This window comes from Acomys minous (assembly GCF_964271855.1).
Source record: "Acomys minous genome assembly, chromosome: 4".
Taxonomy (NCBI): domain Eukaryota; kingdom Metazoa; phylum Chordata; class Mammalia; order Rodentia; family Muridae; genus Acomys; species Acomys minous.
Window position 1 is genome coordinate 112,172,879 of NC_140486.1, and position 22,474 is coordinate 112,195,352.

The 22,474-nt window shown below is 42.2% G+C and overlaps 1 protein-coding gene across 3 annotated transcripts in view; it reads right to left on the reverse strand.

The window, feature by feature from the left end:
• Nucleotides 1-22,474, reverse strand: part of USP40 (ubiquitin specific peptidase 40) — an 83,855-nt gene that overhangs the window by 6,166 nt on the left and 55,215 nt on the right. For 2 of the 3 annotated variants that reach the window (XM_084780460.1, XM_084780461.1), the window contains 13 exons: nucleotides 20,489-20,542; nucleotides 19,731-19,819; nucleotides 18,130-18,216; nucleotides 16,182-16,218; nucleotides 13,506-13,570; nucleotides 11,355-11,429; nucleotides 8,382-8,505; nucleotides 5,900-5,994; nucleotides 3,907-4,025; nucleotides 3,203-3,268; nucleotides 1,663-1,873; nucleotides 1,442-1,537; nucleotides 152-246 (listed from right to left, as the gene is read on the reverse strand). In XM_084780460.1, the coding sequence (XP_084636586.1) occupies nucleotides 152-246; nucleotides 1,442-1,537; nucleotides 1,663-1,873; nucleotides 3,203-3,268; nucleotides 3,907-4,025; nucleotides 5,900-5,994; nucleotides 8,382-8,505; nucleotides 11,355-11,429; nucleotides 13,506-13,570; nucleotides 16,182-16,218; nucleotides 18,130-18,216; nucleotides 19,731-19,819; nucleotides 20,489-20,542 (1,213 nt within the window). Of the gene's footprint in view, nucleotides 1-151; nucleotides 247-1,441; nucleotides 1,538-1,662; nucleotides 1,874-3,202; nucleotides 3,269-3,906; nucleotides 4,026-5,899; nucleotides 5,995-8,381; nucleotides 8,506-11,354; nucleotides 11,430-13,505; nucleotides 13,571-16,181; nucleotides 16,219-18,129; nucleotides 18,217-19,730; nucleotides 19,820-20,488; nucleotides 20,543-22,474 lie in introns of those variants that run through there. The other variant, XR_014778948.1, reaches the window with a different exon arrangement.

Genomic DNA, 22,474 nt, shown 5'->3' on the forward strand with positions numbered 1-22,474 from the left:
CACAAGGAGAAGGTAGGGCCTGACCTGGAACACTACTGGGTTCCTGCAGGGCCCTGCGCAAGTTCAGATGAGATGGCTGAAAGGGTAGTAAGAATGTCAGCTCTTCATTCCCGGTGACCTTGAGTGGGGCATGGCCAAGCCTCAGACCTACCTTTTCTTTTTTCCCAGAGCCAGCTGCTTCTGGTTTTCCTTTCCAATGTCATCTCTGATTGTGCTAAAATCATCATCATCATCAATCAGGAGATTCTACATTTCAAAACAATAAAGACCAAGGTTTTTAGTCTGGCCTACATTTAGAACAGACTCAAATAAACTATCCAAATTCAAAAAAGAAGATACTCAGACTTAACTCATTGTTGAAAATTTTTAGACTTTTTTCAGTCAGTATTTGTATGTGTGTGTATGGGGGGGCATGTGCATAAAATGTGCATGCCATAGCATATGTGTGCAGATCATAAAACTAGTTCTGTGCAGTATGTTCTATCCTTCCTATGGCTAGAGGATGGCTCAGTAGGTAAGAGTACTTGCTGCTCAAGTACATGTCTGCTCATGCTTACAACCTCTGCACTGTGAGGGGTGAAGACAGCAGGACCACCAGGGCTTGTTGGCCACAAGCCTAGTTCCAGGGTCAGTGAGATGAAGTGTAAAGTGATAAAGCAGGACACGCAGTGTCCTCTGCCTCTGGCCTCTGTGCATGCACAGGTGTTCATAGACACACACACACACACACACACACACACACACACACACACACACACACGAATAAAAATAACTCTGCTTTTAAAGTCCAGTCTGACCTGAAACTTACAATGCTCCTGCCTCCAGCTCCTAAGTGCTGAGGTATATGCCACCATGCCTGGCTGCTTGCTAGAATTTTATGTTTTTTAGGTGTGATGTTCGTATTACCTGTTAACTTGAATCACCTGGGAGAGAGGAATGCCTGTGGGAGATAACTGAGGTGGGAAGACCTGCTTACTGAGCGGTGGTGTTGTCTGGACATGGGATCCTGGACTGTGATGGAGATGAGCAGCAAGCACGAACCTCACCACTACTTCCTGACTGGTTGTGGATGTGACAAGGTTTCTCAAGCTCCTGTCACTGTGACTTCCCCAGCGTGATGGGCTGTAACTCAGAATGGTGAGCTACAATAAACCCGTCTCCCTTAAGTTGCTTTTGTCAGGGTGTTTCATCAGAGTGATGAGAGAAGAAACTAGAGCAATGGTCATAAGCCAAGGCTGCCTGAGTCCTTTTTAGTCCTCTTAAAAATTGTTCTTGGCAGTGCTGGACCCAAGGTTCTACTTTCTCACACAATGAATGATTGGTCTTTCTCTCTTTCCCATTCATTCTCTGAAACAATCTGTGTAAAATGAGATTATCTGGTAAGCTTTTCTAAAAAATATTTCATCTTTTGTTTGAAAATGATAAATTACTTTTAACCTACCTTAATGCCAATAGTGTCTCCATCTTTCAAGTAATATGGTCCTCCTTGCAAAGTATCTTGGTTTTTCTTCTTTTTCCTTTTGGCAACTTGCTGATTCTATTAGAAAATCAAATATTAATAAAATTCAATTTGAAAATTTCAGTGGACTCTGCCACTGTGAAAAACTATCACTCTAATGTCAGGTCAATCAGCTCTGCTTTCTCTGAGAAAGCCCAACTCACCCAGCTCGATATTGGAAGCCACTCAAACTTTTCAGGAAAATATTTGGCAATTTCAATTTTTTCCACAGGAAGAGAATAGAAATCAGCCACTCTCTGCCTCAAGGAGCCAGCAGTCCATCCTCTGGTGGTGTCCCATGCCAGGTCCATTGCCAGGGTGTAGGCCCTCTCGCCAGGGATGCGTAGCTGTGTCCTCAGCAGCACATCCTGGGGGCTTCAGAGAGCAAAGCGGGTACCGGGCAAAAATATAGAAAAGATGAATGCTGCATAGTGTGATGGGCAAAGCTTTCCCGACCCCTTTCCAGTTCCTAAATGCTGCTCAGATGGAGGTGGGGACCCCACCCCAAGCCTGCAGTGGAGGTCCTGTATCAGCATGAAAGGGGCACATGAAGACATAGTTGGGTGGCTCAAGGCTATTGTTACTGTGAGAGACATTGCTTACAATTAATATTATGCAGAGTCCACACACTAAAAGGGTTCAACCAATCAGATTGTTCAGAAACTCCTAGAAAACTATGTAAAATATACAGAACACCAACAATGCTCATAAAATACAGATTTACAAGTCTATTGGGAAAAGGAACAGTCTTACTAGCAATCACAACACTAGAAAAGTTGTGAACAAGAGGACCTGTTTTCATTTGCCATTCAGGAAGCATCTAAAAGATAAATATTCAGTGTGGGTTTGAGGGCAAAATCAATACTCATGAGCTCCACATCTGGGATCAGAAACCATGATGAGCTCACTTTCAAGGAGACAGAAGCATTTAAAAGATCCAGAGTGTCCACACAAATTGGTCCCTGGTCTCCCTGTCTACAATTGTGCTCTTAGAAAGACACTAGGGTTGAGTGAAGGTCAGGCCTAGATAGAAGAGTACTTTTTCAGAACAGGCTGACAGTAAGAGCAATCTCACTAAAATGAGAAGGAAGGCAAGCACTCACCAATACTCACATAGGTTATATAAACAGTTTCCCATGTGAAAAAACCACAAGATGCTTTGATTATGGATGATTTGGGGTGCTTCTTTAGTCTATAAATAATTACTACATCACAGACACTATTGCTGGACTTGGGGCTGCAGCACTGAACAAATGAACACAGAGTTTGCTCTCAAAGCACTTAGATCCTAGACTAGACAGACACGACACCTGCAGACTCATCAGCCGTGGTGCACACTGGGAAAAAGGCAGTACAGGGGCAATAAGTCACGTGCTCTAGGGAGGGCTGTGGGAGTGCAGCTGATCTCTCAGGTTGTCAAGGGCTCAGTAACTCCTTCAGGACAGAAAAACTAAGACTCACTGCTGTCATACCAGAGTGAGTTATAGGAAAGCCACACAGATCTCTAGAATACAATCGAGTTTCTCTGTTTGAGGCAGGTTCCTGCTAGATAGCCCAGGCTGGTCTTGGACTTATGGTGCTCCTCCTGCTGCAGTCACACCCAGAGTTGTGGGGACTACTTAGCAGAAACACCACACTTCTGAACAGTGCCTAGTTTTCAGGGAAACCACCATCCTGTGGGACGTGTGCAGCAGGATTCCTTACCCCAAGTCCTCTTCTTTTTGAAGGAGCTCTAGGCAGAGCTCTGCCCTCCGGCCCAGTCTGTACTCCCTGGGAATTAAAACAGCAACTGAGTAAGTCATTAGGTTTTCTCAAACCCCAACCCCCAACTCTAAGCATTTTCCTTAAGAAAGGGGGTGCTTTCTGAATGTTTAAGCCAAATACTCAGGCTTTCAGAAAAGGAGAACATCGACAACACTGCTGTGGTTACCACAGACATGTCTGTGAAGATGGCAGCTCTCTGGCCACTGTTGGTTTGGTTGCTTTTTGGTTGATAATCAGACAGACATGGAAAAACATGCTAGGGCTGCTTTTGCCAAAGGAATCTGAAAGTAAATCCAATGCCCCAAACATGCCCATTAAGAGTTCTGGAGGTAGAGCTGCTGGCCACACATGAGTCCTGGATACCATTCGCTCTAACTCCCACATCACTCTGAAGTCCTTTAAGTTATAATCACGTGGTCGCTAGAGCACAGAGAACATGCACAATGCTATGTCTGATCTTAGCATGGAGGCTGAGGTCACAGGGTTAACTTGGGACAAGAAGCTTATCTAACTGATAAGTTCCTAGGGCCGGGTTTTTCAGGGATAATCTGACTCATGGGACAGCTTCCCTCTTAGGCCCATCTTGCTCTCTCGCCCCTACAGGGGCAGCAGAAGGGTAGCCAGGAGTCCACTGAGACACTTACTTGAGCTGCCTCCAGTCAGTGCGCAAGAGCCTGTTGGGACGCTTGCTCTCCACTGTCCAGACTCTAAGCAGGGCTGTAGACCGGATAGCAAGCTTCGAAACAGAAGGCAAGGCCATGGCCTAGAAAAATAAACAGACATTTTGCCACTGCTTTTAAAATAACTCAAAAGCATCTGAATGAAACACTACATGACCCTGAGGTACGAGCACATCAGTATCAGAGTGTCAATAAATCTATTAGAAACCACAGGAGAGCTGGCTGTGGTAGGACATACCCACAACCACAACACTTGGGAGGTGGAGGCAGGAGGATTAGGAGTTCAAAATCATCCTTAGCTACATATTTGTGTTCCAGGCCAGCCTGGGGCACATCAGATCCCGTCGCAAAAAGCCAAAACATTACAGAAATATCTGTCTTAACTGAAGCATGTCCTGGTAATTTTCATATTCTTTTCCGCTGAAATAGACCAGGATAATGAACTTTTTATTTCTAAAACCAAGTTTTAAAAAAACCCAACTCTTTATTTTATTATTTTTAAAATTTGAGACAGGATCCTGCTCTGCAGTCCATTTTGGATAATCCTTCTGCTGAACATCCTAGGTACTGTAATTATAGGTGTGTACCAGAGCTCATGGCTGAAAAATTTTTTTTGTTTGTTTGGTATTTTGAGACAGGGTCTCTTTATGTAGTTCTGGCTTCCCTGGCACTCACTATATAGAGCAGGCTGGCCTTGAACTCACAGAGATCCATCTGCCTCTGCCTCCCAAGTACCGGGATTAAAGGCATGTACCATTACACTCACAACTGAAAATTTTCTTATCTTTTTTTGGGGGGTGGGAGGAGGGGTTTTTGAGACAGGGTTTCTCTGTGTAGCCTTGGCTGTCCTAGACTCGCTTCGTAGACCAGGCTGACCTCAAACTCACAGCGATCCACCTGCCTCTGCCTCCAGAGTGCTGGGATTAAAGGCGTGTGCCACCACGCCTGGCCTTTTTAATTATCTTTTTACAAAGCTACTTAAGCACCATTTCTATGTGGGTATGACTCACACATGCGGAGCCTGCTTGGATAAAGCAAGGGCTCATCTTCACCTTGCATCTATGAACACAAGTCTGTAAACACATCTGCTCTCCAGTGACAGGATTTTTGGTTTTGAAATATTTAAAAGACTTTGGCCCCAAAAGGGAAGGTCCAAATGCTTGCTCTATTCCATAGGGGCAGGTAGCTTTAAGCAAGTTTTATACTGAGGAGGGAGCATGGGAAGCAGCTTTTGTCCATCAATTTTTCACCTAAAAAATGGCTATCTTTTATCTTTCAACTGAGTACAAGGAATAAAAAGGTCTTCCCATTTGTTTTCATGGAAAGGGAGCCAGTGTCTTTCTCAAGTAGGGTTATTTCATTCACTGAAGGCACAAAAGATGGCCACTGCAGGTCTTGTGTCTGGTCCCTTTAGTAACAGTACAAGATACCATTTCATCACTGTGTGCTGTATATCACTCAGCCTTCCCATTTGCATGGTGAGAACGTGATACACAAGACAACAAAATGTCTAGGTGAGCATCCCAATACAGAGAACTCTCAGCTGACCAAGGGAAGCCCATACAACACAGCTTGGAACTAATGACATTTAGCAAGTGGATCACAATGTATAACAATATAAATGAAGAGCTAACGGGAATGCTTTACAGATGGTCAAGAAGCCATGTTTCCCTAAAAAGTCAAAACGAACATAAGCCACAAGCCCCTGAGGACAGATTCAAACACAAGCACAGCACACCTGGGGAACCAGGTGGGTGGAAACCACCTGGGCAACAGATTCCACAGTGCCTATGCTGAATGTGGGCTGCCTGCTGGTACTTACCCCTGACCATGGCATATAACACATGCCATATCAGAACAGACTGTAATTGGGGGAAGAGGAAATAGAAGAATATATTAATATCTCCCTGGAAGAAGCCATATAAACACCAATGTATACTGCAGGAAGGGGCCTGACCTGTGACTTCAGTTCCACCAATGTGGCCTCTTCTGAGATCTCCACATCTCCCAAGTAGATGAGAGAAACTTCTGCAGGCTCAGGGCCAGGAGCACCTTCAAAAGGACAGAGATGCATGTCTGGGAAGAATCTGAGCATACTTCATGTTTCTGAAGTGCTCTGCCATACTCTCAGCCTGTGAACAGGTTCAGTAAATTGCTGTCTGAACCTCTAGGCTGAGTCCTTTGCATCTGCTCAACAGCCAGGGGGTGTGATGGCTCACTCATGCTAGCTCCTTGCCAGCTGCTTCCCTATTCCTCCCTGCCTCACAGAAGACTGTTAACAGGATTCTCTGTGTTGTTCTTTCTCAGAATACTTACTTGCACGTTTCAGTTTTCTGTGTGTTGTCTGCAACATATTTTAGAGCAGGCTTTTCAAGATGAGGCAGGCACTCACGGTGTTTGTCTACAAGTGTCTGCTGTGGTGGACTCTATATGGTAAAGGCTCAGTACATATTCATGGAATGAAGCAAATTTTAACAAGAGGATATATGTATGCTTAAAAATAAAATCAGAACAAAAGACACCACCTTGATGGTGGCACATGCCTGTAATCCAGGACTTGGAGGCAGGCACAGGAAGATCACTGATATCTGGGTCATTCTGACCTACAGTCTGGGTCAGTCAAGGATAGACAGCAAGATCCTGTCTCAAGAAAGGTAAGCTTGGTGGCTTGGTGAAGAGGGACAGCAGAGAAATTTGCTTTTCTGTAAAAGACTGGTATTTCCAAGTCCATGTAAAGGCAGAAAGAGGGAATCACTTCCATTAAGCTCTCCTACAACTTCCACATATGACCCGCGCGCGCACGCACACACACACACATGCACACATTAAAAAATACAAAGGGGGGAACATGTCAAGTGTCATCTCATGGAAAACAATATAAACACAACTAAAATTTAAGTTCAGGATATCCACATTCATTTTTGTTTTAATTATACTACTTTGATTACTTGGAACACCCTGCTAACACATAGTAAGAAATTATAGGTTGATTCTACATAATTAAATGAAGAAATTATTTGCCTGCATGGCTTTTTGTTAAGTTTTTGTTTTTAGAGACAAGGTCTTTCTCTGTAGCCCCTGGCTGGCCTTCTTAATCTTCCTGCTTCCGTCCCGAGAATGGGGAGTACAAATGCATTATTTCCAGTTTACCAGTGGTTTTTCTGGCCCCAAAAACCACTTTCAGAAAATCTAAAGTACACTACTCAAGGTGAGCCTTCTCCTTATTTTTGAGGAGAAACAGGTTAAACATGCGTTTTAAACCTGTCCCTTCTCTGTATGTCATGATTTCTATCATCTAAATATCTTTAGAACTAATGACAATGAACTAATATAATCAGAATAATTCTCTGAAAATGTTCCAGCTGACAGTCAGGAGAGAAGAATTTGACTTATTTACATTAACTTTATCGTGGATTTTTTAAAAAAGATTATATGAGGTTTATTAAGTGAGTATGGGGAGAGGAGGAAAGGGGGGAGAGGTATGGGGGTGAGGGAGGCAGACAGAGGTAAGAGAGTAAGTGGGCCACTGCCCCAGGGTTGTTGAGAGCTGCTATATAAAAGGTCTTTGAAAAAGAACCAGGTATTAGGAATACTCCAGATCTCCATGCTAGTTCATTTCTTTGGCCTTGTGTGGGAAGAGGGAAACTCAACTGAGAAAAATGTCTCCATCAGACTGCCTGTAGGCAAACCTGTGGGACACTTTCTTGATTGATGTGGGAGAGCCCAGGCCACTGTGGGTAGTGCTAACACTGGGCAGATGGTTCTGTAAGAAGTGAGCTGACTGGGACAGTCATGTAAATATGAGGCTTATTTATCCTTCCTCCCCAAATTACTTTTGGTCATAGTATTTTATCATAATTAGGGCAATTGTTAAGATCACTGCATTTCACAGAGCTTACAAAGCACTGTTTAAGAATGGATATTAGTATGGAATGGCTTGTTAAAGGAATGACTAGGTTTTCATTTTCAATGTGCCATATACATACATATATATACATTTATATATGTGTATATACTGTATGTATGTATGTATGTATGTATGTACGTACATGCCTGCAAGTAGTCTGTGCACCATACATATGCAGTGTTCAAGGAGACAAGAAACAGATGTCAGATACTCTGGAAGAGGAGTTACAGATGGTTGTGAGCCACCATGTGTGTACTGGGAACTGAACTCTGGTTCTCTAGAGGAGTAACAAGTGCTCTTAACTGCTAAGGCACTGCTCCAGCTCTTCAAGCTGGCATTTTTGTTTTTCGAGACAGGGTTTCTCTGTAGCCCTGGCTATCCAGGACTCACTTTTGTAGACCAGGCTGGCCTCGAACTCATACAAATCCTCCTGCCTCTGCCTCCTGATTAAAGGTATGTGCCACCACGCCCGGCCTCAACCTGGCATTTCTGGTGTGAGCACTGCAGCTGACTCTCAGAGCACTGTCCTTACCTTGGGTGGGAGCAGCTCCCCAGCTGCTATGTTGAGAAGAGGGATAGTTGGAGTGGTCCCGACTCTCACAGTGTCCTGACAGCCTTGCAGGCTGGTACCACCAGATGGGCACCTTCAGGAAGCCCTGGAGAAGAAAGCATTTAAAGACTGAGTCTTTACTTTCTCATCTAGAGTTAAAGATAGTTGTGAACTGCCTGCTGTTGGAACTGGGAACCGAACTTGGGTCCTCTGTAAAAGCAGTACATGCTGGCTGAGCTATCTCTCCAGCCCTCATATGCACACTTTCTACAGTGCTCTTTGAGAAGAGACTGCTGGCTAAATAAATTATAGTCTGGAGATGTAGTTCAGTGGTAGAGAGATTAGCACATGCAAGGTTCTCACTTCTATGCCCAGCACACCCAAGTACCTCCATACAGTGGACTACCATGCAATTGCTAATAGGATGAGGTAACTTCACATGTACTGATAAAGCACATACTTATAAAATATGAATAAAAAACACGTCAAAGTTAGGCATGGTGGCTCATGGCTGTAGTCCCAGTACCTGGGAAGCTGAGGCAGGAGAACTGCCATTAATTCAGTTAGCCTGGGCTATGCACAAACTATAGTATATAGCATATAATCATTTGTGCAAATGTAAAAAAGCACATGCATATACATGTACATATAAGAAGCATACCTGAGTGTATGCACAGCAAAATGTAAACCTTAGGAGGCTACAGGAAAAACTGGATGCTCATATGGAGGACTGACGTGGTGAGGGCTGGGGAGAGGAGATATTCCACCTTTTCCTGGCCCCAAATTTTAGGTATTTGAAATTTTCTATTATGTATATTACCCATTCAAACATTAACTTTAAAGACCATTGTTCAGAGTCCAATAAGAATCTATGAAATTATGAAAAAAGTAGATTGGATACGTGATCCTCAAGATATGGTAAGTGAATCCAAATACAGAACAAGAGTCTAAGACAAGGAAGCGCTGCGGCCCTTCAGTGGAGAGCATAAAGAAGGAGTGTCCTCACTAACTCACTGGTTCCAAATATGCGCGCTTTGAACCCACTTCCCCTCCTTCCTTTTGTCTTTGTATTTGAGACAGGTCCTCACTATCCTCCTGTCTCAACTTCGCTGAATTGTCAGGCTTGGCTATGGAACACTTTTCTTAGAGGATGCACAAGGCAAGTGAAGGGGACGACATGGATGTGATTCCTGCCTTTCATTTTAGAGCTTTATCATTTGACAGTAAGCTTTCTTATGCTATCTTACGCATTTCTAATAAGTGAATGTCATATATCGGAATATTGGAATTTGGAAACATTTTATCTTCTTGCCTTCTTGCATTATAAATGAATAAATGCTGGTCTTAAAAGCAGTGATGTGCATGGTAGTGCACACCTTTAATCCCAGCACTTGGGAGGCAGGCGCAGGTTGATTTCTGTAAGTTCAAGGCCAGCCAGGTCTACAAAGCAAGTCCACGACAGCCAAGGCTACACAGAGAAACCCTGTCTTGAAAAAAACAAAACAAAACAAAAAACTCCCAACAACAACAAAAGAAAAGCAATGATATGTAATGCTTGCAAAAACAAAACAGAAAACAAACCATCACAACAGGCTGGGCAGAAGGCTCAGGTTAAAATGCTTGGGGAAAGTAAAACTGGAGTTTGGCCTGCAGCACCCATGCAAAAAGACAAGCAAGTGTCCCTGCGCATGACATGCTGCCTGGCTAGACTAGCTGAATTGCCCAGCTTCAAATTCAGTGCAAGACTATACTTCGGTATACAAGGTGAAAAGGATAAATAATTGATGTTAACTGCTAGCTTCAATATGCACATGGACACACACATCCCCCACATGTGCCCACAAACACACAAACACTCTGCACATGTGCACTACACACCTACACACACAACACATACACACACCTCAATGCTCAGTAAAGTGAGTCCTTCTCACTTTCTAAGAGGACTGTCATTCATATAATGTGTCAGGAAAACAATTTGGCAATACAGACCAAAAAAGTCTTAAAAACCATGCATGCCTTCTGATTTAACCATTCTACCTTAGAGAATTTAAGTACTAATTGTAAGAACAAAAATAAAGGGCTGGAGAAATGGCTCAGTGCTCTTTCAGGAACCAGTGTTAGCACCCACACAGCAGCTCACAACTGTACCTCCAGTTCCAGGGGATCTGGCCTCTTCTGGCCTCTGTGGGCACCAAGCACACACATGGTGCACAGGCATACATATAGGCAAATACCCATACACATAAAATAAATAATCTTTAAAAGAGCAAAATTTAAAAATAAGCTGAATTTGTAATACTGGAAATATAAGAAGTTAAACAACAGTTTAACATTACATTGAACATTACATTGAATGTAATGGTAATCTCTGGACTTTTGATAAGGTAAAAATATTAACTATAAGGCCTGGTGTGGTGGACATGTGTTTTTAATCCCACTACTCAGGTGTCAGAACCTGCTGGGTCTCTGGGTTCAAGGCCAGCCTGGTCTACTATATAAAATATAAAACATTGCTGGGCATGGTGGCACACACCTTTAATCCCAGCACTCGGGAGGCAGAGGCAGGCAGGTCACTTTGAGTTCGAGGCCAGTCTAGTCTACAAAGTGAGTCCAGGACAGCCAGGCAACACAGAGAAACACTGTCTTGAAAAAAAAAAAAAAGAAATTAAAAAATATATATATAAAATATAAAAAAGGAAGAAATAACATTTCTATATAATTGATTTTATATATAATTTTAACTTAATCATATATACTTTCATATATTATTTTAATTTAATTTTACATATAGCTATTTTAATTTATTTAGAAGTTAGGAAGAAAATCTGCCTGACTGGTAAGATTCTCGCAAAGCTATTTTATGACTGCTTACATTTTCTCATTCCCCATCATCATCGTTATCATAAAACAGTAACTTACTTACAAAATGGCCATTTAGAAACAGCATCTTACCAGAGGAGGAAGTCTTCCTTCGGTTAAAAGCAAAGTATCCCCAGAACATATCATAAGCTCTTTCAGGGTTGCGCCCTGGGAAAACATAAATATTTTTGTCACTTATGACTTCTGAAAGGAATAAAGAGAACATTGGCTCTTTTAAAGTCTTCTACTTCTCTTATCTTCTCTAGAGATAAACAGCGAAGCAGACACTAGAACTATGAAGCAGGAGTATTAGGTACTAAGCTCTGAGTACTACTAACACTCTGAGGAAAGAGGCATGGGGATTTGTGGAATGTGAAATTTAAGTGATGCTAGGAAAAAAGGTTGGATTTGGAAAACTAGAAGAAATAAGGAATTTTTGATGAGAGAAAAAAAGAAAGAACCAAGGCAAAATCAGGGTTGACCTCAGCCTAGTTCAGTTACGAGCTGAGACAGAAGGATCAGAGCAGACAGCAGCAGGTGCAAGCAGAGGAGTGGACACTGGCCTGACATGTGGGACAGGAACAGCCACTGAGGATGGTTTGGCAGTAATGTATGATGTGCTGCAGTAGGAAATGCCTGCCAGGCAGCGGAGCTGTTGAAGTAATTTAATTAAGAGGAAACAAAAGCTTCAAGTTGCAGTCTGAAAGTAAGTAGAAAGGGGCAAGGAGCGAGTAGAGAGGCCAGTAGGCTCTTGGAGGCTAGGACTAAATCTAGGAAAGAGAAACTCACAGAAGTCTAGGATGGGAAACAGACTGCAGAGCCTGAAAGAGTCCACAGCTTTGAAAGCAATCAATTTGCTTAGAGATGAACTGTTTGATGCTGATTTGAGGACAAATTATGAAGAAAATACAAGGCATGGGGGTGGATGGCTGTAACCCCAGCACTTGGGAAGCAGACAGGAGGAAGTCTGAGGCCATCTGGGTATGTAGTAATACCCAGGAAAAACAATAGAGTGAAAAGGCTACCTAATTTTAAGATTTCAGGATTCTCTGAGGCCTGCTTCTTACTCTGTCACCCAACCCCACCAAGACTCAAGAGGGGCTCAGTGGACTTTACTGACTGATAAAGGGTGTCCCAGTGGAAGCCCTGTTTTAAATGTTCTGCTTGCCGGGTAGGGGCACATGTCTTTAATCCCAGCACTCAGGGGAGGAGGAGAGGGTGGGGATGGGGGTGCAGAGGCAGGTGGAGCTCTGTGAGTTCAGGGCCAGCCTGGTCTATAAAGTGAGTGCAGGACAGCCAGTGCTACACAGATAAAACCTGTCTCAAAAAACCAAACCAAACCAAAACCAAAAGAGAAAAACAAATCAAAAATCAAAATTCACAAAACAAAACAAAACATTCTACTGTAAATCACTACTAAGTCCTAGACAGACTGCAGAAAGGGACATAGGAGGACTGCGCTGACCACAGGACAGCAGGAAGGCAGGCAGGGGGGAGTACTGACCACACTATCTACAATGTCAGAGCTTCAGTTGGCCATGTGCTAAGAAGGAGTATGAATGAAGATACAATTTAAGATCAACTACCAGACTAATTGGATTCCAGCTACCTAGACAGAACTTTTCCTGCTACTGAACCACTGTGACTAGTTGACAGGGACGTTTACTTACAGGAAAAACTTGAGATTAAAGTATTTGGGGGCTGGCATTTGAGTGTCTTAAAAGCCTGCCATCTTCATGCTATTTGTTATCGGAAATTCTCTCCTTGCTGGTGAAGTACTTCCCAAGCATGCCTGCTTATCAAAGGGGCTCACCACCCATGTCAGAAATGCTCCTACCTACCCCACACTTGCCATTTAGCAGAAACCCAGATGGAAAGAGTAAACATAAGTAGACACAGGCATAGATTTTTTTTTATTCTAAGAAAGAATAAAAGCTTTCTTTAGAATTGCTTCCTATAACAGGAAGATGGAATTGTTTATGAAAATATGAAGTAAGTTTAACCATTTTTAAGGGCAAATGTAGAAATAGATAGGATGGCGGGATGGCTCTGTGGGTAAGGGAGCTTGCCACCCAAGCTAGGTGAACTTGAAACCCACATAAGGTGGAATGGGAGAACTGACTGCATGAAATTGTCCTTTGGATTCTACATGTCTGCTGTGGCACATGTGGCATGCTCCCTGCTCCCAATCACCCACACAAAACATTAATAAAGTGTTTATAACACATAGAGAAAGGATCTTACTTCTTCACACAAAGGCTCGCCAGCTTCATAGCACCAATCCATTTTCCGTAAATGCCACATCTCTCCTAGGAGGGAATTAGCACCAAGATGAAGAGCAACAGCAAAGACACTTTAAGAGTTTTCCAGGGACAACCTTCTACAAACTCCATCCAGTAGTAGATAGTAATTTTTTGTCTGAAAGTTACATCTTCCACAATATGAAAATTATTAAGTTGTTCCTTCAAGAGTAAGCAGGCTACCAGGAAGAGACCGGATAGGCTGTGATCTTATAGTGGGGGACGAGGTCCCCTTCTGTCACAGAACCAGGGGAGGGGAATAGGATGAGAGAGGGAGGGAATGGAAAGACAGTGAGAGGTAACAATTGAGATGTAATCTGAATAAATTACTTAAATTAAAAATAAAAAGTTGTTCCTTCAACTGTTTAGCTTGTTTTTCTCCCAATAAGAACTTGTGAATCAAAACCACATACTGACTGGGGATGTAGCCCAAAAGAAACACTTGCCATATGCAAGCTCCTGGGTTCACTTACATGGTGTACTTGCTGCTATGCTACAGTGTTTACTTTGTATCTTTATAACATGTGTAATACACTTTCTCTCCCTCTTTCTCTCAAGTATAAAATATCTTCTGAAAGCCACAGGAAGTTGAGTTTGATCGTCACACCTAAAAATGTTCTAGGGTATAGAAGAAAACTCTCCCTGTCTACAGCAGTTAACCTAACAAAAGTGGAGGAAAGGTATGTTCACAAAGTGGGTGTATTTACGAATGTTAAATACATTTTGATTAGAGGTCATTTTTTTCAGTAGACTAGTTACATTGGGGAAGTGACAGGTTCTTTAAAAAAAATTTTTTTTCCCACTGTGGGGAAAATGTTGAATGGGAAAAGTTTAAAATCTTGGTTATTTTAATCACCGAATTAAGTAATTCGGTGATTAAAATCAGAGCTCTTTGGCTGTTTGTTTAAGCTTATTTCCCGATTTGGTACAGCATTTTCTCTTACTACTTTGACTACTGTAAAGATAAAGGAAGCCAGAGGCTTACATCACAAAATAAATAAATAAATAAAATATAATAAAATAAAATAAAATAAAATCTTGGTTATTACCCAGGCATGGTGGTGCACACCTATAATCCCAGCACTCATGGAGGCAGAGGCAGGCAGATCTCTGTGAGTTTGAGGCCAGCCTGGTCTACAAAGTGAGTCCAGGACAGCTAAGGCTACACAGAGAGACCCTGTCTCGAAAAACCAACCAACCAATCCCCCAAAACAACAAGAAAAACCCACCCAACTAGGTTATTAAGAGAATAGCAATGTTGATAAATATACCTAACAGGCAAAGGAATACTGATTTCTTATATTTACCTTCAGGTAAAGAAAGCCCCAACTTTGACTCTGCACAGTACGTTTCTTTCTAAGAACCTAGGGACACGGCTGTAGTCCTAGCACGCGGAGTCAGAGGCAGGGTCTCTCTACACAGCTCTAACTGTCCTGGAACTCATTACGTAGACCAAGTTGGCCTGGAACTTAGAGAGATCCACCTGGCTCTGCTTCTCTGGTGCCATCCCTGGGCTGGAGGTCATGGGCTCTGTAAGAAACCAGCTGAGCAAGCCCGTAAGCCCCTGGATGGCTTCTGCATCATCTCCTGCCTCCAGGTTCCTGCCCTGTTTGGATTCCTGTCCTGACTTCCTTTGGTGATGAACAGCTACAACTTGCTTTTTGGTTATCCTGTTTCTTTGCCTTAATAGAAATGTTAAGACACGCTGGTAAAGTGCTGGGGTTACAGGTGTGTACCTTCATGCCCAGGGGCATATAACTTTTGATTTTCCTGCCTCTGCCTCGAAATGCTGGGATTATAGGTATGGGGCAGCACACTGGGCCCTTTAATCTAAGTATCTTCAACAAATCATTAATGAATCACAAGCTAACACCATCTCTCGCTGCATTGCACAGACAAGAAGCTGGGTGTTGAAAGGAGAGAATTGCTCTGCCTTGGAAATCTGGGAATATTTTCTGGAGTTTTGAAGCCTCAGCTTCCTCCTTACAAACTGGGTCTAGGTGAAGATCCCTGTAGGGCTGTAGGGCTGCTACAGGATAAACAAAGTACTGCACATGCCCTGCAGGAATGCCTGGCATGGAGAGGATCCTAACTTTGCTACCATGACAGAGCCAGGGCTCCTGCCTACAGAGAAGCTTGAGAAGAGCAGAGCACTGTAGCAGGGCACCATGACCTTCACCGTGCTTACTGATGCAGGTCTGCGTAGGAAGCATTTTCAATTATCCTCAACTTATTTTCTTAATTTGTATTATATTTTCTAATCTACAACACAAGATATAGAAACAAACGGGTATAATTAAATTTTGGATTAATATGACTTTTTGGAAATCAGTAGAAGACCTAACAGTCCCAGGTGGTCTGTTAACTTTTTTCCTGTCACACTTTTGCTGGATCCAACATTACTTATCTCTACCTAGCACTAATCTGCCACTACTTTTAGTATGCAAATAAGAACCAGGAGAAAAATTTCTATGCACAAAATTTAAGCTATTTTTTCCTCATGCTCTGTAAAATGTTTCCCACAACTCTCACAGAAAGAAGCTTGAGAATTCTTCATGGGGGTTTCAGAACTGTTTAAAAAGATGTGAATAAGATTATATTATCATGGTAAATAACTTACCTTGCTGACCTGATTTCTGCAGCATTATCTTCAAACACTGTAAAAAATTATGCTCAGTGTTAGTTTTCTGCTTCTGATCTACATAGTAGGTGGAGAAACTGGAATTTTGAACCCAGAACTAACTGAAGTCTGATTCAACTTCAGTGTTCTTGGATAAAAACACAAGCTAGCTCTCCTGTAGGAGCTAAACAGGCCAACCCAGATGGGGAAATAGTTTCTGCCACTTTCAACCAGGACTTAAAGTCCTGTTCACAATACTAGGCCTGGTGGGTGGCACACGCTTGTAATTCCAACCATTTAAGGGTTAAATACCCAGCACTGCAGAGGAAGCCAGACACATTTAAGTCACTGACTTAAGAGGACAGAGAGAGTGCACAGGACCTGGCTTTGGATACACACCATTTAGGAATCCTACAAAGAGAAGCCAGCCTGAGCTAACACCCAGGAAACGAACTCACAGGGAAGGAGTGTGGAAGCCCTGACCTCACAACACAATATAAAACATTAGACAACACTTGCCAAAGATTAAGAAAACAAAAGCATAATTAACAACACCCATTTCCTGAGAAAAAACATTCCTAAATCAAATTCATCCAAAAGAACAAAGTTGGAGCGATACTAAGAGCAGAGAGAGGCAAGCACCAGCTTCTCACTGTCCATTAGAGACTTGAGGGCTAGGAAAGCAGGACAGATGTCTGAGTGTTTTGGTCCCCAGCATCTACTACAGGCCAGGTAACCAGTATTTTCTAGTAGGGTTTGCAATATTTGAGTGTGTAGATGAGGGCACATATGTGGACTCCACATATTTATGTAGGTAACAAGTTCTTGCTATGTAATCCTGCCTGGCCCTCACTGTGTAGCTCAGGCTGCCTCAAACTTGTAATACTCCTGCTTCAAATCCCTTTCTGATTTTTTTCATTTTTTCTTTACACAGGATTTCAGTTATTCTCCCTGACGTTCAATGGTTCTGTGTTGATAAGTGGACCTCGGTCTCTACAGGCAGCTTCACTGTCTTCTGTGATGACATGCTGTAGCTTGTCACACACAGTTTTCTGACCTAGACAGAAAACCAGCACTTACTCCAGGATGCCGTGGGTGCTAGGGCTGCTTGTTAACAAGTTGCTCAGGGATTGTAAATTATGGCAGGGGACAAAGCAAGGAAAGAAAACACATTTTTAAAGAGAAAATAAATGTAGATCATTCAGACTTTTCTAATTCATATACTGGAGTGCAGGCTTACTGAAAAGCCCAGGGTTTTTTTTGTTGTTGTTATTTTTTTTGTTTTGTTTTGTTTGTTTGTTTGTTTGTTTGTTTTTAGAGACAAGGTCTCTCTGTGTATCCTTGGCTGTCCTGGACTTGAACTCACAGCTATGATCCATCTGCCTCTGCCTCCTGCATGCTGGGGTTAAAGGCGTGCGGCAACATACCGACTAAAAGCCCAGTTCTTAATGACACCAACACAATTATTCATTTGTTTTCTCAATACATATAAACATACAAAAACATTCAACTCTGCTGTGTGATTTTGTATGTATATTAAGTAGAAAATATATCAAATGTTAATAGTAGTGGGATAAGAGATAATGAAGGATTTTAATATTTTTATTTTAAACCTATTTCTTGTTTTGAAACAGGGTTTTCTGTCACTCAGGCTGGCCTTGAACTCCTATCTAGATGATGATGACCTTGAACTGCTGATGTTTCTGCTTCCACCTTTCAAGTGCTGGATTACAGGTGTGTGCCACCTTGTCTGCGTAGCTCAAATTTCTAAAGTATTATTGATAAGAAAAGTAGAAAAGTAGAAAGTAACAATAAGGATCTTATTTAAAAGTCTTGCCCGGCCCACCAGTGTTTTGAATTACCTTCTAATGAGTACAAACAATTTATGGAAGTATACTGTTTAAGCCCTCAGTATACCATGGCCCCCAAACCAAAAGTAATTACTTACATCTCTCACTGAGAGTGTTTCTTCTACTATGACTTCCATCTCTGCCCCAGGATGTATGTCAGTCCCCAGAGCAAAAAACAGGAACAGCTATGAGAAAGACAGAAGTATGAAAATATTTCTCCTGAATTGAAATACCCTACAAACCTATTAAAAAAGTAGAATCAAAGGTCCATAGAGCATTAATAAAAAGCTCAGTGGCTGGCAGCACAGTGCTTACCCAGCATTCTCAAGGCTCTGGGTTTAACCCAGAGCTGAAAAAGGATGCAGGCAGGCAGACAAAACAAGCACCAAATTTTGTTAAAGCAAGATGATATTGACTAATTTCACATTATCATTTAAAGAGCAATCTCATTTTCCTGAGAGCAAAAGTGTAGTAAAACGCTAGTCATGAGCACTGGACTCCTAACAAACATCCCTCCATTTTAACAGTGCTCCCACCTATGACTCAGTCACTCTACAGGAATCTGTAGTCACTACACCCAGTAAGCCTGATCTGTGTGGTTCTTCTCAGAGCCATTTAGCTTTAGGCCACACATTGCAATCCCCAAGGCCCCTTAGGAAGAAAGCAGAGATCTCTCTCATCAGCTGAGCTCCTTAGAGAGCAGCTTTCCCTGCCTTTCTAATTCTTTTTACAGCTTGTCATGCTTGCTACTTGCTAGCATTCCAAGGAAAGCAGACTGAAGGGCAGTGGTTGGGGAAAAAATAATCTGTACCCAGGAGCCACGGGGAACAGGATCAATGGCCAGACTGCCTTGATTCAAGTAGTAACAGAGCTATGGTAATAACAGCTCATTATCTAGGCAGAGTCTGGCAAGGGGTCCACTTCACGGTATTATTTTATACTGAAGGGGATGCTGAGGAGGATGAGGGTAAGGGAAACTGGTATACAAAATCCCAACCATTCAGTTTTAACAATAAAGACTCAGAAGCCAGCTATTGGGAGTGAAAACCTACTAGCTCAGCGAGGCAGAGAAAGCACCCAGCTTATCTTCCTACTCGGCCAATGTCTCAGAAGGAAAAAAAAAACTTTCTATTCAGCTCACATCCCAGAAAGAAAAAGCCAAAGGCTTTTTCTTCTTCTCTACACTGTCTTAAATCCTCTTCTCCTAATGACCCTCCTTTTTGTTTACTCCCTGTCAGCTGGTTTCTTACTCCACCTCTTGATGCAGGGTTAACTTAATTTTAATCCTGTATATAGAAAGTTCTTGGATTAAAGGTGTGTGTTAGGGCTGAGCCACTCCACAACTATAAACAAGTTTTTACAGTTCACAATCTCGGGGTTTGCAATGGAATCAAATATCCTACAACAGCTATCATAGCCTTGCAAGACTCACTTAAGCCTAGTCAGTGTTTTGAGTTTATAACATGTACTAGTTAAAACAGGTGGCCACTCAACCTCACACAGTCCCCTCACCACAAATAAACATCAGAAATATGCTTTGGAATGGTATAACAGTCAAATAATTTAAAAATCTTAAGGAACTTTAAACAAACTTTTAACAGAAAAAAATAGCATTCCTGGAGCATCAAATGTATGTTACAAAATATATAGATGTTTTAGTTAGGAAGGGCCAATCACGTTCTGTTGGGCCTTACTATACCTGAGAGGAAGTCGGTGCTTTCCCCAGACACAGTCCCAAGGAACTCCCCATTTTCACTCCTGCTTCCTCCAAAGTGCTAGTGTCTGGTACTATGAGGAAATTTGAAAACCAAGTGAATGTTTTGAATTCCTACCTCTCTTAGCAAAATGACAGTTGTACTTCACGTTAAAGTAGCACATGGACTACAGTCATGTTTAATTTCCACATTCCTATGCAGTCTCATTATTTTATACCACAATGTAAAGAAACATGATTGATACTTAATCAACATTACTTAGCCAAAGACATGTTTATATGCATTAGAAAATCTGCACAATGGGCTCACTTCACCCACATTTAAAGCTATGGCAGTGAGTAACATCGGTCATTAGACTCGGCTAGAGCTGAATCAGGTCTGGTGACAAGAGGTGTCAGAAAAGTGAGAAGCAAAGACTCTACTCATAACTGGCAACACAATGGAATGAACAAACAGAAAGACTTAGAAGTCAAGCTACAAAGACCCTTAGACTACACCATGACTACAGCAAGGACTAGGGCATTAGAAAGTTTTTACTTTAAAAAACAAACAAACAAAACAAAAACCAAAAAACCAGAAATGGTGTAAGGCTTTCAGTAACCAATCAGATACCTGGATGGAAATATGTCTAGAAGTCAGTTTCCCAAAGGTAACTTAGTAATGTACAGTGAATAACAGTTTTGATATTTCACAGGTGTTCTTAATGAAAACCTGCTAGTTTTTTAAAACTGCCAAGTTTTACCTGGACAAAGAAGCTTCCCGTTTCTATCAATGGGTCTCAAACAGCTGTTCTCAGCTGTGAATGAAAAGAAGGCGGTTAACTACTAGACAAAGAACTCGAAAGTAATGTTCTACTATGTTAATTACACAACAGTCTAACCCGCATTCCCCCAAAAGCACACTCCAGATGCACACAGTGGGTCTGTGTTGTCTGCAATCTCAATGCTCACTCAGGAGGCCAAGGAAATAGTCATGGATTCAAAGCTAGCTTCAGTTACACAATGAGATACTGTCTCAAACCCAAAACCAAACAGAACACTCCAACAAACAAAAACAAACAAACCCTCAAATGTGGATAACCGTCACTTTGCAGTTATATAAATTACAAATAGCTGTAATGGTGCAGTGGGAAAATCACTAGCCAATGACTTCAGCATATTTTTCTTCAAAACATTAAAAATTTTAAGGTTACATAGGTATCAGGAGGAAAAAAATAAAATGAATACATGCATTTAAAACACTAGAAACAGATGAACATTTGTGTCTTGTAGAACACTGATCAAAAGCGGTGTGGTGGCATGTACCCCTACTACAAGCATTTGGGAGAAAGAGACAGGAGCGTTGCTGAAAATCTGCAGCCAGCCTTTTTTGAATTCCAGGCCAGCTAGGGCTACACAGTGAGACCTTGTCTCCAAAACAAGAACTAGAAAACAGATTGAGTGCGGACAGGGCTGTCTTCCCCTGTGAGACAGCTTGTGGTGTGGCATGAGGAACCTTTCTGCCCTTGGCACATGCTCACACTTCCTAGTTGAGCTCAGCTCCCAAGACTATTTTTGTGTTTAATGATGGGACATATCTTCAAGAGCTCCTTCAATGAGAAGTCTTTCTCCAGCATCATTTCCCCTGAGATATTTCTGCACTTTTTGTCACAACTACAACCTTCACTTAGGTCACTAAGGTTGCCTTCAGCAAGTCCCTCAGCTGAAAGTCTGAAGCCTCTTGAGTGACAGCCATGTCAACATTCCTGTGTACAGTGGTTGTGTCTATAGTGTGACTTGCGTTTCTTTGGCCACTTTCTTTGATGACCCATTCATATATGATGTCAGGTAGGCTTATGGCTGGTAGAAGAGGTAGCACTTTATTCTCTGCATATAGAAGTTTATGAGACATGCACTAGCCAGTCCTCACTGGACTAGAAGAAGTGAAGTGACTTGTCTGCTCTATGACTGCAGAGCTAGTGACTATGGAATCCTCACTGAAACCTCAACTGTTTAACTGAAATTCAATCAAAGTGCAAGTGTGCACAGGAGACTTCCTGCATCTCAAGCACAGTGAGCAAATGGGTGAGGCCAGCATGCACTGCTGTGGCTGCAGACTCCTGATCCTGGGGAAGAAGCACACCAAGTTTTCAGTCCAAATAAAAGTCTTACAATGTTGCTGGGCGGTGGTGGAGTGCGCCTTTGATCCCAGCACTCAGGAGACAGAGGCAGGCAGATGACTGTGAGTTTGGGGCCAGCCTGGTGTACACAGCCAGTTCAGGACAGCCAAGGCTGCATAGAGAGACCCTGTCCCCCGCCCCCAAACAAAACAAACCTCAAAACCAACAAACAAAAAAGCAGATAAAGCACTTCTCTATTTTAAAAAGTATGTTTTAAATATAGTGCTTAAAAATCTTTTTTTTTTTTCAGTCCCAGCTGGGTATGGTAGTACATGCCTATAGTCCAAGCTACTTGGCCTAGTGCAAGAGGGTTTCTTAAGCCAAGAAATTCAAGGCCGAGGCAAGGTAACATAGCAAGACAACTCATCAGTCATAAACAAGCAAAAAGCAACTTTCATTTTTACTCAGCAAACATTTTCTGCATACTCTGTGCCAGGGCACTGGTCTAGAAGCTATGATACAGAGGTAAGCATGACCGCCATGGACTCTGGCCTCACACAGCCTTGTCTAATGGCAGAAGTGAATAGTAGTGGCACAAATAAAAAAAAGCGGTTGCAGTTATAAATGCTG